The sequence below is a fragment of the Microcebus murinus genome, chromosome 10 (assembly GCF_040939455.1).
Source record: "Microcebus murinus isolate Inina chromosome 10, M.murinus_Inina_mat1.0, whole genome shotgun sequence".
In the NCBI taxonomy this organism is placed as follows: domain Eukaryota; kingdom Metazoa; phylum Chordata; class Mammalia; order Primates; family Cheirogaleidae; genus Microcebus; species Microcebus murinus.
The window spans coordinates 51,100,735-51,114,911 of NC_134113.1; the positions used below are offsets into that span (position 1 = coordinate 51,100,735).

The window sequence follows — 14,177 nt, forward strand, 5'->3', positions numbered from 1 at the left end:
GCTTATCACCAGCTCACATACTGTGCCTTCATGTTGTGTATTTTCTCTGGTGATTTTCATACCGGCAAGCCTGTTTTGAATGATGTGGTGGGGGCGGGAATGAAAAAAAGAACAACTGAAGTTAATCAAATCAGAGAAAATATCTTTTAAAAATTAAACTGTGTACAGGAAAAAGAGGTAAGAGGAAAAAAAAATTGTAGCAGTTGCAATTTTGATAAGCCCAGGTATATAGTCCTATATTTCAAAATATTTTGATAGGGATAGGGAGAGAGAAATAAAAAGAAATTTAGCCCGCAAACAAATTAAATTTCTTTGGAAAATTGTGTGTTCAGCTTTGAGATAGCAGCAAAATACTTTTATGATCTTGGTCTGATAATATTTATTCTAATTTGTAATTTGGTCTTTTTGGCAGCTGGATCATGAATCTAATTGGGCGGTTTCACAGAGTTTCAGGATCAGAAAAGATAACCCCACGATGGGAACAGGACTACCATCTGCAGCCCATGGGCAAACTGGGATTATTTTATGAATATCTTGAAATGAGTAAGTTGTCAGTGAAATTTTAAGTGATATAAAATATGTTGGAGTATGCTTTGGATCCCAAAAGCATCTGTTATTGACTCAAATTAATATTTAACGTCTTGAAATGAAGAAGAGTATGTTTCTCTCCAATAGATAAAATTATACAGTCATGCTTCCAAATAAGGTGGCTCTGTGTCTTTGTCAATATTTATGTTTTACAAAGCTAAAGATTTATCACCATGCAGTAAAATGGAATATTCATTGAGGTGTATCTTTACCGTTAAATCTCAAAGCATTCCAACCATGCTGAGAATGAACTCAGCAACTATTATTAGATGTGATTCAGCTTGGGCTGGAGTCCATGCAGGCACAGCTGTTGGCCAATACACTTCTGAACCGAGTCATTTAAGGCAGGCAGTAGGACGTGCTGTGTTGTGACAGGAATGATCTCAGGGTCCCCTTGTTCATACCTCATGCCTGCCTTTGACAGCATATCTATTTCTCCTGGCCAGTGTTTTCTAACTGGTTCTTTGCGTGACCTCATGGCTAATCACTGGCTTGAATTTGGAACCATTGTGCTGGTCTAGAATTAAGATTTAGCACAAGTCCCCTCCTTCCTAAATGTCTTTGTCCATTTATTATTTGCTCGGGCTCTGTTTCTATTCAGTTGAACTTGATTTTGAGCTCTCAGTTGCTTTTAAATGGATGCTTCACAAAATGGTTTTCCATGGGAAATACCACCTTTTCTATTATGCATGCCATGCTTCTTATCTAATAGAAGGCTAACAATTTACTTGTTGTATCTGTGCCCTTTCAGCTAACCATTGCAGCGACTTACAATTTTTTTTTTTAAGTTAGGAGAATAGAAAAAGAAGTGCAGCATTTTGGTTGACAGGCCTTGCATTTATGCATTGGGGTTTGTGTGTTTGCAAAGATACCCCTTTGTGGTTCCTGTTTACAATTCTTTAGATAGAAGACACATTTTTATTAAATCACATGCTATATATATATAAAATAATTGCTTTTAAAAATATACGTTAGACATGGAAACACATCTGCTTCCCTCGGTGAGTGAAAGGTTCATCTTGTGGCTTCTTTAGTCAACAATACTTTGTAGCAGGCTGGAGTCTGATTTGAATTTCATTTTTGCTTTTGTTATGTTTTGTGATCAGGATTTATTAAGGGTGTAGCTGTAGTACATAATGTGGAAGTTATATTTATTCTGTTTATTTTCAAAAGGACTGTAAGACAATTACCTGTTATTCAAAAATGAGTCATAATTATAAATATTTGTTATGGGAGCTATTATCAGCGTTAACAATAACAGCATCCTGGGGGAGAATATCATTCGTTGTTTTAGCACCCAAAAACAAAAACAAAATAAACTTAGAAAAAAGTTATTTTTCTGTGATTGGTTTGTCAAATGATTTTGAAAGGAAAACCTATATGGTCATGCTTTGGGGAGAAGTTGATATGACTTTAGAGTTTCATAGGCTCATTAAAATAGTTATCAACTAAGTAATTCTGCCTCATCCTATAAGAAAGAATAACAGCTGTTACAGATGGATTTGTAGATTTATTAAATTGTTTTCCTATTATCCAAATAATAGCTAATGACTTAGAAGACTTAATTTCTGAGAGTAGGTAGTCTATTATTGTGTACCCAACAGCAGAGTGAAATCTGTTTGTCTTTCTAGTCTGTGGAAGATGGAATTGTCAAAGTGCCTTTTGAATTATTTTTGTTCTGCTAAAAATAACTATAGAGTGCCTTTCGCACACACACCGCAGAGTCCCCTCCTTCCCATTTTTCCCATATTCGTTAATGATACCACCATCGACCTTTCTAATTACGGCTCCTACTGCTTAAGGGAAACGTCTTCCCACAAACAAGCCTGGGGCCTCCACCCTTGCTTAGCCTTGCACCCAGCTCTCTTCCCTTCTTTCCTGACAAGTCCGCAGGCTCAGCAGGGCCCCTCAACTTTTCACACAGCTTTGCTGCTCTTTTCTCCTGAGCATTGACAGCACGTGATACCTGCCGTGGTGGCGTGTGACAGAATGCATGCCTCTCCCCCGCTGCACCGGGCCTGTTGGGTGTAGCTACTAAGTCCTCGGCTCCTTCCCATCCTCAGCTGGAGCACCGAGGCCTGGAACCAAGTATTCATAAACATTTAAGCGACTGAACTCGGAGCTTCAACGCACATGTATAACTATCAGTTGATTTTTACATGAACATTGCCACATCCTCTCCCCACCAAGTTTCTGTATGGTCTATTTTTTTTTTAAGTGAAATTTTTATTTCGTTTACTGAGTGAATTTCCCACCATCCTCCAAGATTATTAAAATAACCCTGGGATGTTAACCAAAATTGCCCCTCAGAGCATTTTCCTGATTCTCAGAATTCAGACACAGAACATAAAAGGAGTAGTCTGTCAGTATTGAAACCTGAAAGTCATAAGATACTAGTTTTATATTTAGAGTAGGACTCAGCACAGCAACAGGTGTCCTGAGAAGTTGCCTTCCCAACGGGAAGGTGCCATAAACGAAGTGCACTAAAGCGATGGGCTGGGCCCCTTTTGTCTCTGGGACTGCCTCTTCCACTCTTGCCATGTTACCTTGACCTGACCTTTCTCTATTCTCCATGTTCATCTTTTTAAATCCTTTAAAGCAATGACCTTCATATATTTTCTCCATTTTATTTACTGTAATGAGTATCAGCTGTTCTTCAGCATCTCCTTGCACCCGCCCCTATCTTTTCCCTCCCTCCTGTGCTCCTCTCACCAAAGCCCCTGCTGCACTCTCCAGGGCTTGGGCCTTCCTTCCTTCCTTCATCCCATCCCCTCATCTCTGCTCAGTTCCTGCCCATCTTCTGCAGTGAAGCTTCCTACCTTTGCAGAAGCTTTTCAAAATGGCAACTAGGTAACTGGGGAGGATTTGCAGGCCTCTCATCTCTTCACTCATTCATCTATTCATTAAGTAAACATTTTTAGGGTACCTGCTGTGCCAAACACCTGGTCAGTTGCTGGGGATGCCAAGACAAGGCTTGGTTCCTGCCCTCATGGAGCTTATTAGCAAAGTGGTGGGCTGTTATGAAGGAGGGTGCAAAGCAGATGTACTCAAGCAAGTGAAGTTGAAGCAGGTGGATTTTGAAGGGTGAGTAGAAGTTATCTAAAGCCTGGTGAAGGGAGTGGACGTACTTAAGTACAAAAGCATAAAACAGCTTGTTTGGTTCAAAGAATGGCAGGTAAACACGATTGCTACAACTGTGGTTACGGAAAAGTGGAAGAAAAACTGTAGCTAGTTAGGGTTTTTTTTTTTTTTTTTTTTTTTTTCCTTTTCAGTTTCTTAATATATATTGACCTTTTAAAAATGATTTAAAAGAAATTCAAGGGGGAAAAAAATTCAATGGAGAAGGGACTGGTTGGCCATGTCTGAAGTTGCATAGTAACCCAAGAAATCAAGACTGAAAGTGAGCATTGGCTCTAGAACATGCAGCCGGCCACCAGCAAAGTCAGCGAGAGTAGGTTCAGTGCTGTGGTGGAGAAATAATTGGGCACACTTCCTTCAATAAACTTGACTGTAAAGTGTATAAAAAAGCATACAAAGTATTAGCAATATAGGATGATGAAAAAGTTTCAGGCAGAGGTGGTTTTTACAATAGGTATTTTTTTTTCTTTTTTTGGTTTCAAAAGTGGTTTATAAAGTTCTCACTGGAATATCAAATCAAATTATACCATGTTGGGTTTTTCCTGGTGCTTTTTTTTTTAAATAATTTTTTTCAGTATATTATGGGAGTACAAATGTTAAGGTTACATATATTGCCCTTGTCCCCTCATTGGTGCTTTATTTTTTAATATGAATTTTTTAATCCATCTGGAATTTATTCTGGTGTCAAAAGTGATGGCCCCATACCAATTTTCCCAGTGACTTAGCTAGCTGTTCCAATGCATGAATCCACTGATTTAAAGTATCACTTTATAAAAATACAAAAATCCGGCCGGGCGCGGTGGCTCACGCCTGTAATCCTAGCACTCTGGGAGGCCGAGGCGGACGGATTGCTCGAGGTCAGGAGTTCAAAACCAGCCTGAGCAAGACCCCGTCTCTACCAAAATATAGAAAGAAATTAATTAACTAAAAATATATATACAAAAAAAATTAGCCGGGCATGGTGGCGCATGCCTGTAGTCCCAGCTACTAGGGAGGCTGAGGCAGTAGGATCGCTGAGCCCAGGAGATTGAGGTTGCTGTGAGCCAGGCTGACGCCACGGTACTCACTCTAGCCTGGGCAAGAAAGTGAGACTCTGTCTCAAAAAAAAAAAAATCCCATGAATATTTGTATCTCTTCTTAAACTCTATCTTGTTTGATTCATACTATCTATTCATGTACTAGTTCTGTTTCAATTACCATAGCATTATAATATACTTTAACATCTCCTAGAGCTGATCCCATTTTATTATTCTTTTTCAGAATGTTCCTAATACTGTGAGTGCAAACCATCCCTCCTCACTATTTTACCTGCTTGTTTACATTCCTTGATAAACTTTAGCATTACCTTTCACCTTTTTTTTTCTTAAGTCCATTGCAGAAAAAAATTTGATACGTTCCCAAATTTGAGTCTGGCAATTAAGAGTATGGCACATCCTACCATTCTTTTGTTCATCATCATTTGTTTTTCTTAAGTCATTTATCATAGCAGTCTTGTCTGTTTTTTTGTTGTCATTATAAATGTTTTCTTTCCTCTGTGGGATTTTTTAACTGAGTTTATTGCTAATATAACCCCAATTTCTGGCTTCTCTTGAACAATCAGGAGATCTGGCAACGTTGGGCCCTCATTCCAACATGTGACTGTGAGCTAGCTGTCCCTTTCAGTAGGACGTGCAATTGCCAGTTCACCACAGTTGACCCTGACCCACTCCACACACATTACTTGCCTTGCCCCCTTAGGCTGATGAGTTTACTTAGGGTTAGGTGAGTCACAGACATCTTTGCTCATTGCTACTGCTGCTGACTCTGTGGCATCACCAGCTCTTGCCCTTGCCTGTCTGACGTCTCAGAATATGAGCACTTTTGTCTGGCCTGCCTGCTCTTCTGCAATATTCCCTTATCCTCTCAGACAGGAAGCAAATGCCAGCTTCTCCCACCTAGCCACACCTCCACAGCCTTGCCCCTGCTGGCCGGAGTTCTCCCTGCCGGTCCCTTATCTGAGCAAGAGGCTTACACGGGCTGTAGTTTTTCCTCTCCTTCAGTCTTAGTTACATATCTGCACATGTTTGCTCTCTGGGTCTGCCCGTCAGGAAGGCAGGGTCTAAAACTGAAAGTTTCCTTTTTTAGATCTTTGGCCTTATTTCTTCTTCCACGCTATAGTACAGCTTAACCAAAATCTCTGCTGCCCTATTTATAGTAAGGCCATGTTTATTACAGAAAAGGAGAAAAGAACTTCTAAGCCACCACTTGCATCTTGACTTAGGAACTTCAAGATAAAGATTCTTAAAGAAGGATTATGACTTAGTAAGCCACTTTTATCACATACTTCTGTGATTTTTAATAATATCATAAATTCTCTGAATGCACTGCACTTACATTCGCAGACTCAGGGGAGCTCACTCCTTTGCTTGTTGTCAGTATATTTTCTCCAGCTTTCTCTAAGCATAGCCTTCCCAAATGGTATGTTTCTTATTTCTTTTTAACTTGTTGGATATGTCCACAATATTCTTTTTCTAAAATCCTAAATCACAAATCATCTTCTAACATTCTATGATTTCAACTCTGAGAATGAATAATATGCTTAGAATGTCTCGAGTTTATTACCAGCAAATAATTCTCATTAAAGATTTTTTAATATATTGTTCCTATTAAGTGTATACATGTGAAAGAAATAGGGTATAATTAGTCTTCTTTTCCAAAGAGAGTTCACATTTGTGTTTCGTTTGAATTCTTTCACTGTGGAGCGTTAAATTATTTACTACAGATGTGTTTTCTCTTTGGGATTTAGTTCTTTGTTTGCCTTTGTCTTTCAAGAGTAAAGGAAAATATGTTGTCCTTCCATTCATCCACCATTCCATGTTGTGTGTCCATTCCATTGACAGTTATTCAGTTTGGGTTCGTCACCTTATTTGTGGCCTCTTTTCCACTGGCCCCTCTGTTGGCTCTGGTGAACAATATATTGGAAATAAGAGTGGACGCATGGAAACTGACCACCCAGTTTAGACGCCTGGTGCCTGAGAAAGCCCAAGACATTGGAGCGTGGCAGCCCATCATGCAAGGAATAGCAATTCTGGCTGTGGTGACCAATGTGAGTAGACCTAGGCTTTGCAGGGTGAAGACCTTGAAAAGTCCAAAAATGCTTTACAGTTGCTACCTAAGGAATCAAATGTTTGGTGTTTTTTAAAATGAGAAGATGCTAAGACTATCATCCATATAAATTACACAGTAGTTATGTAACTAATTATTATGATAAATCTGTTTTAATTTTGCTTATAAATTACTCTTGACTTAAAACGACATCAAGCCCTCCTACATTGGTACTGGTATTGCTCATTTGCTAAGCTTTTATTCAATAGAAATATGGTAATGATAGTAAGTGCTAATAACACTTTTAATCCTCACATAACTAAAAGGAGTTATCAGAAAGTACTTTTATAATATGTATAGAAATCTGTTCATTCACAGTTGGGAGGACTCTAAAATAAGACCATTTTACTATATATTACAAAGTATCAAGTTAAAATATTAACTTTGAAGTATAAACATTTTCTGCATTCCTAATTATGCATTACTGTACACATAGGTTTAGGGTGGGTTTCACCCTCCTCCCACTCTACCCTTAGGTCTTTGCCAGCCACACTCTGGTCATTGGCTGAAGCAGCCTCCTGCCCTGCACGTATCCCAGCTGTGAGAGAACAGCAGTTTTTTACTGCTTGGGTTAAGTGCTTATGGACCAGTCTGAACAGTCTTCTTTTTTTTTTGCATGGGCCAATAGAGAGCTCTCAGGCAGAGCAATTTTCATGTCAGCCTATCAGAGGACCTCTTTCCCTAGAAATGTCCTTAAAACCAGGGCCATTTCCTCCCATATTTCAATTCCAATAGTGATTTCCCAGTTTTAATTTCTTAAGCCACACTTGCCATGAGTCCCTAGCCTTTTCCCACAAGCACCTGCAGAAACAGAATAGAATTCAGCAGTGCCTGTAGGTCCTGGATGAGGGAAGCGACTGAGCACTGCAGGCATTAGAATCAGGTAGACCCGAGCTCCAATTCCCACACTGCAGCTCTGAGCTGCGTGAACTTGAGCCAGGCCTTAATCCTCCAGAGCCTCATCATTCATAAAATGAACAATACTCTACCGCATATTGTAAGACTAGCACATACCACCGGAGTTGTTAGGGAATTCAATGAGCAAATGCATGGAGCCTAGTTCTTATTGAATGTTAGCTGCTGCCGTTTTATCATCTTCATTACTGATCATAATTATTAACAGTGACTGTGTGAAGACTCTGACAGCTACCTCAACTAGAGGCACAAGAATTTCAAAAATCAGTCACTATCTGGCCTATGGTTACAGTTTTATACAATAAAAGAAATTATTTGTAATCCAGCCATCACCCCAACACATCAGAACCCTCAATTTATCTGAATGGCATGCTATCTCTACTTTTTGGAGGAAGTTGCAAACCACACATACAAAAACAACTGCTAGGGTACGTCAGTTTCCATTCCCCCAAATAGCCTGCACCTTCGGTATCTACCGTGCTACAGAATGAAGACTGATGTTCAGAAATATGACAGCAAGGCCTTTCAAGTTCCACAGTCTTAAAAGAATGAATCTGTCATGTCCAATATGCTATAGTCCACTAAGCAGGGCAGGAATCTGGACTTGCGTGTGTGCTTTAAGAAAATTTTCAGCAGCAAGGTTTGAAACTAAAAGGGTTTTTGACCTTCAGCTAACCAGAAAATTCAATTGACTCAAACTCTCCATTCCTCAAGCATGCTGGTTTGATTGCATTAGGTGCCTTTTCCCAGTATCCATGCCATGGCTTCCCTCCATTAGCACAGATGGAGGGTTGGCTGTGTTTCCAAGGCTACTTCGTGTGTGTGTATGTGTACAGACACACACCCGGGCTAATTGGTGCTATTGGTTCTTACTCAATAGTAGTTTTATAACTTACCCCAGGAAAACTGCTTATTAGATTTGTGACATTGATTAAACTATGGACAAATCCCTTTTTTCTGTATTATTAGGATTTGTTATACTTCCAAGATGCAGTATGCATACACATACATGAGTATGAGTGGAGGCAAGCATTAAACACGTGTCTGTTATCCCCTCAAACACCTAATGTGTCTCTCCACAACCTACTGTGTGCAAAAGAAAGAAGAGAACAGCCACCAGGGATAAGAGCGGACCTCCAAGCAGGAGTTTGGTATAAAATTATTCATTTTAAAGCTGCTGGCTCAATAAATAAGCTGAATTGACACCGTTGTATCATGCCAGAGCATCTGCTATTGAAGACCAATTTTAATTTATTTTGATATAAATGGAAAATTGTGTGCAGAACAGCATGGGAAATGAAGCACACTGCACTTATTTGCACTCTTGTAGCATGTCTCTCCAAGCAGCTCAATTCAGGAGGAAAAGTATTAATATCTTGTCAGAAGACAATAGAATTATCTTCCTTGTTGGAATTTTTGTAGCTTCCTGACGCACCTCTGCAGGTGATTCTATAAAGAGATATAGTTGAGTTAAATGATAACAGGAAAATCTAATCTATTGAAATCTGGAAAAAGGTAAAATGTTCTTAGAGCGTCACCCCCAATACCAGCAGGCAGATACACACACAGAAATCTTATACGTCAGAGGAAATGACAGAGCTGGTTCTAGTGGGGAAATTTTGCAGTAGAAAAACCCCTTAATTGTTTCTGTTGCTTTGCCTGAGATGTTGTTTGTTGGTTTGTGGTCTCACTGTGTCTAAACCATATGTTCAGATGAATACTATTAAAAATCACGTTGAGCCAAAAACATGTCTGTTGTTCTCCTTCAATTAATGACTGAATCATTTAGCTCTGTTTATTCACATAGAATCTGGTTTAATTTTACACATTGGAGAGTTTAAAGCCCAAATTAAAGAATTTTAAAGAAAATTCATGTAGTTCACAATAGCTTGGCATCCTGATAGATGTCTCCCTAACACAGACACAGGTTTATGATTGACCCATATTTATACCTTTTATCGAGGAACATACTAAACTTTATGTATGTTACTCAGTAATTTATAACTTTCATAACTTTATCCATTTAATCTTTTGGAAGTAGAGAGGTTTAGACACTAGATCTAACAAAACCAACATCACTGCTTGACTGTGTGAATGGAACAACCCAATATACTTTCTTGCTACCCACTTTTTATTAAAATTAATAAAAAATTCTTGCTCTCTAATGAAGCAACAAACGTATTTACTGAGAATTAAATCAGGCTGTGGGACTGACTTGTATAAACAAGATATTGTAGGGAAAAAATAAGTGTGAATTTGAAGGCCATTATTTAAATTTAAATCAAGGAAAATATATTTTAGGTAATTTACACTCTATTTTTATAAGAAGCAAGTGATAAATTAGTTTTGTTTCAATTTAAACTACAAAAGAATTATATAAAGGTGAGTTATTTTTTATAATACTGACCTCAGTATTACATCTATAAAAGAATCTTCTAAATCTAAATCATGAAAGATTAACATTTTATCAAGTAGAGTTCTGATGTTGACTGAATTTTATATTCTAATTTTTTGAAAAATACTAATTTACATATAATATATGCAAGCAACTTCTTGAATTATCCACAACACCCTAAATCTACAATTATTCAGAATAAATTGGTGTTGACTATATTTTAGAAACATAACAGGCAACTATCAGGCCTTTGCATTTGAACAGTATGTGGACTTCTAAACATTCTCTTAGAATTGAAGACCAAAAGGAAAGGAATATTCTACTTTAAAATTGTTGCTTCAAGATTGTGGGACATTTGCTGAAATCTATATACATTTCACAGTTAAGAAAGAAAGTTTCTGAATCTTTAATTTTTTAAAATAGTAATTCTGGTATATTTGTTAACCATAGTTATAAAAGCTCTAAATTAATGCTGCCTTTATTCTTGTCCTCCCAACGTAGGCCATGATCATTGCTTTCACATCAGACATGATCCCCCGCCTGGTGTATTACTGGTCCTTCTCTGTCCCGCCCTATGGGGACCATGCTGACTATACCATGCAGGGCTACATCAACAACACTCTCTCCTACTTCAACATTGCGGACTTCAAAAACAAAAGCCTGGGAAACCCATATGTTGGGCTTGGCGACCATACTACCTGCAGGCAAGTTCTCCTATACCTGCTTAAAAACGTACTTTATCTTTAAAAGGCCCTTCTTTATGATGCGATTCTGTTTGGTGTTATTTAAATCAAACTACTAGAGACATTTTTTCCCATAGCTTTCTTTTCAGTGAAACTCTAAGACTAGGGCTAGAACTTTCCCAAACCATAAAGCAAGATTTAAGGATGAGAGTTTAAAAATGGTTTACAGGGAGACTGATCCAGGAGAAAAGTCTTATATCTTAGAAATGGAGTAACTCCAAGAGTTCCAAAAACCAACATAATTCAGTTGTTAGGACTAGTGTGTTATACAAGCACAACCTTAGGATACTGAATGGTGACAAACTAGCACCCTCAACTTAAAGATAAGAGATGTAAATACCTCAGTTGAACAGTATTCTCCAAAAATATTCCAAAGCTCTCTGCATCGATTTTAATGGCTGGTGAGTCCAACTGTGGATGGTATACGCCAGCTAATTTACAAGTTGATAGAGTGTTGGCTACAGGAGCATAGAATTTTTTTTCCTCAATCATGGAGTCTTACCTGAAAAGGAGCCTTTAAAACTCCTTTAGTCCAACTATTCAAAGCCTTTACTGATTCAAATTCTCAATAACACAACCAAGAAACCAGAAATAGGCCAAAAATAAATGTTTCAAAGTTACACATAATAGTCTCTTCAGAATACTACATTAAATCTGCTTATTCTTACTTTACATAATTCTAATCAGAAATGAAATTCTTCTAAGTTTAGTAAATTACAGGCAGAAAATTAGAAATGTGCTACCTGAGAAAGATACACTAACAGCAATAACATAGATCTAACAATGAGAATTAGGTAAAAAAAATTATATCAAGCAGGTAGTACTCTGTATAGGGAGAGACAGCCCCATAGCTGAGTGAACCTTGATAACATTATATAAATAAATTTATAAACATGATCCCCCAAACAAAAATTGTTTTAGCTATATTCCTTTGAGAAAGCAGGGATAAAGCTCTGGAGGAAAACAATCAAGAACTTTAGTTCTTTTATAAAGATGGGTTCTTTTTTACAAAGAATCTGTCATTAGCATCATTTTCTGATTACCTATTAAATGAAGTATTACTGTAGTTATTTTGGGGTTTTGTTACCAAACTGAACTCTAGGAGAAAATTTATATGATGTCCAACTTAACAAAGCATTGAATCAAATATGACCTCTTTTTAAATGGGGCCCTGGTTTACAGTATTTGATCAAAAAGATTTGTCTCCTAATAACGTCTCCATTTTGTTTCCAGGTATCGTGATTTCCGATACCCCCCTGGACACCCACAGGAGTATAAACACAACATCTACTATTGGCATGTGATTGCAGCCAAGCTGGCTTTTATCATTGTCATGGAGGTAGGAAAAGTCTACTGTGAAATAGTTTCAAAGGCTATGTATGTTTGCAGAACTTCTATTAAGTGTTGCCAACTCTGTACTTAAAAATGTATGGTCCTTTTTCCTGATCACTTGCTATCAATAATTTTAGATTATATGTTAATTAAATGAAGTTGGGAAGGTGGTTATCTGCTTTAAAAAGTTTAAAAAAAACAACATGCTATCTAGAATGGGGATTCAGTTCTATACAATTCAATATTAACTGAGTGCCTTTTAAAAATCTGGGGCCCTGGGCAACATGTTGGGCTGTGAAAGGGCTTATTCAAGATGGGTATGATGGCATCTCTGCCCATGAGGAACTTTTATTGCTGTGATAGTTTATTTTTATTATTTCTTTTATTGTGTTATCATAATAAACCAACTTCTTACAATAGTTTGTTATATCCCTAAAATTGACCAACTCTGAAAAATGACTAAAGCAACTATGAATTTGCAATCAATCTATCCAGCTCTACTTTTTATTCCCAGTGAATAACTACTACTAAACTATAAAGCTTCAGAAGTTGCTTCATTGGTGTATGTTAGGATTACATTAAGTTGCCAGAAAACCCATCTGTAGTGGATTAAACAACTAAGGAGTTTTTTCATCCAACAAAGTTCTCTAGAAGGAGGTGGTTGCCTGTGAATCAATGCCAGTTCACTGATGGAAGGACCATTTCTGATTCTCTACGTTTCTCTTCATGTCTCTCTCATGAAGAGAGCCATGTCTCTTCATGGCTGCAATATGGGTGCCACAATTCCAGATAACACATTTACATTCAAGACAGGAAGAAGGAGGGTGACACTAGTAATCTCAGGTCCATTTTGTCAGGAAAGAGTGCTTTGCCAGAAGCCCTCACAGCAGACTTCCACCTACATCTCATTGGCTAAAACTATAACACCTGGCTCCTCCTAGCAGCGGTGGAGGCTGAGACCGGAGGTATTTCATTTGCTCTGAGTGAAATCCAAATCAGTTAGCAAGGAGAAGGCAGGTAGGCTACCTGGCTTTGTTAACTTCTACTAGTATTTTTTTTAAATAGCTACCAAACATTAACAGGAAAAAAAAAAATAACTCAGGGGTCATTTACCATCATAAGTGGATTTCTGAAGTACAATTTCTAATATATCAGCTAGAGTCACTAGTGTCTATTCAAATATGTAGCGATGAAGTAATTGGACTTCTGCTTTTGATATTATGGTGGACCAGATACTATAAGGGGCCATCCCATTGAAAACATCTAGACCCAGCTTGAAACATAATTCCTTTGGCATTTCGAGCCTGCTGGAAAGGAGGAGATTCTACAAAGGGGGAGAACTAGGTGATGGGTTTAAATAGAGCAGTGAGCAGGAAGCTCCCCTGAAATGTGCAGCAGGACCCTGAGAGCCAGTGCCACTACTCCTCAGTGCCTTCGTCTCCAAGCGCAAGGAGACCAGGCCTTCAGCGAAGTGGGAGGGCTGAGCTCGAGACTTCTGGATTAAATGACAGGCCCCAAAAGAGGCTAAATTTGTCTCAGAGTAGAAGGAATTGCATATCTTCTCTGGAGAAAAGTGTCCTCAACTTAGACCCCAGGTTTTTCTCAGATCAAGATAATCATATATGAGCTCACAGTCAAAGATTAATAATGAAAAGGGAAATTTTAAAAATGAATAAGATTCAGCAGGAAAAAACAACTGATTTGAACCTTTGATAACTTTAAGAGCTTGAGTTAGCAAATAAGTGAACTATGTGAAAATGTTTAAACAAATAGCAAAGTAAAAAATGAGCAAATAAACTATAAAAAATCATAGGACAATTTTGAAAAAACTAAAATGGGACTTAGAAGTAAAAATATATAAATAGTGAAATGAAAAAAATTTAGGCAAATCTGAAGAGAGAATTAGTGAACTAGAAGATAGG

The 14,177-nt window shown here is 37.9% G+C and overlaps 1 protein-coding gene across 3 annotated transcripts in view; it reads left to right on the top strand.

Annotated features, from left to right (window-relative positions):
• ANO6 (anoctamin 6) overlaps positions 1–14,177 on the top strand; it is a 185,252-nt gene that overhangs the window by 164,501 nt on the left and 6,574 nt on the right. For all 3 annotated transcript variants that reach the window (XM_012748410.2, XM_012748487.3, XM_012748617.3), the window contains 4 exons: positions 413–543; positions 6,606–6,811; positions 10,682–10,884; positions 12,157–12,262. In XM_012748410.2, the coding sequence (XP_012603864.1) occupies positions 413–543; positions 6,606–6,811; positions 10,682–10,884; positions 12,157–12,262 (646 nt within the window). The remainder of the gene's footprint in view (positions 1–412; positions 544–6,605; positions 6,812–10,681; positions 10,885–12,156; positions 12,263–14,177) is intronic.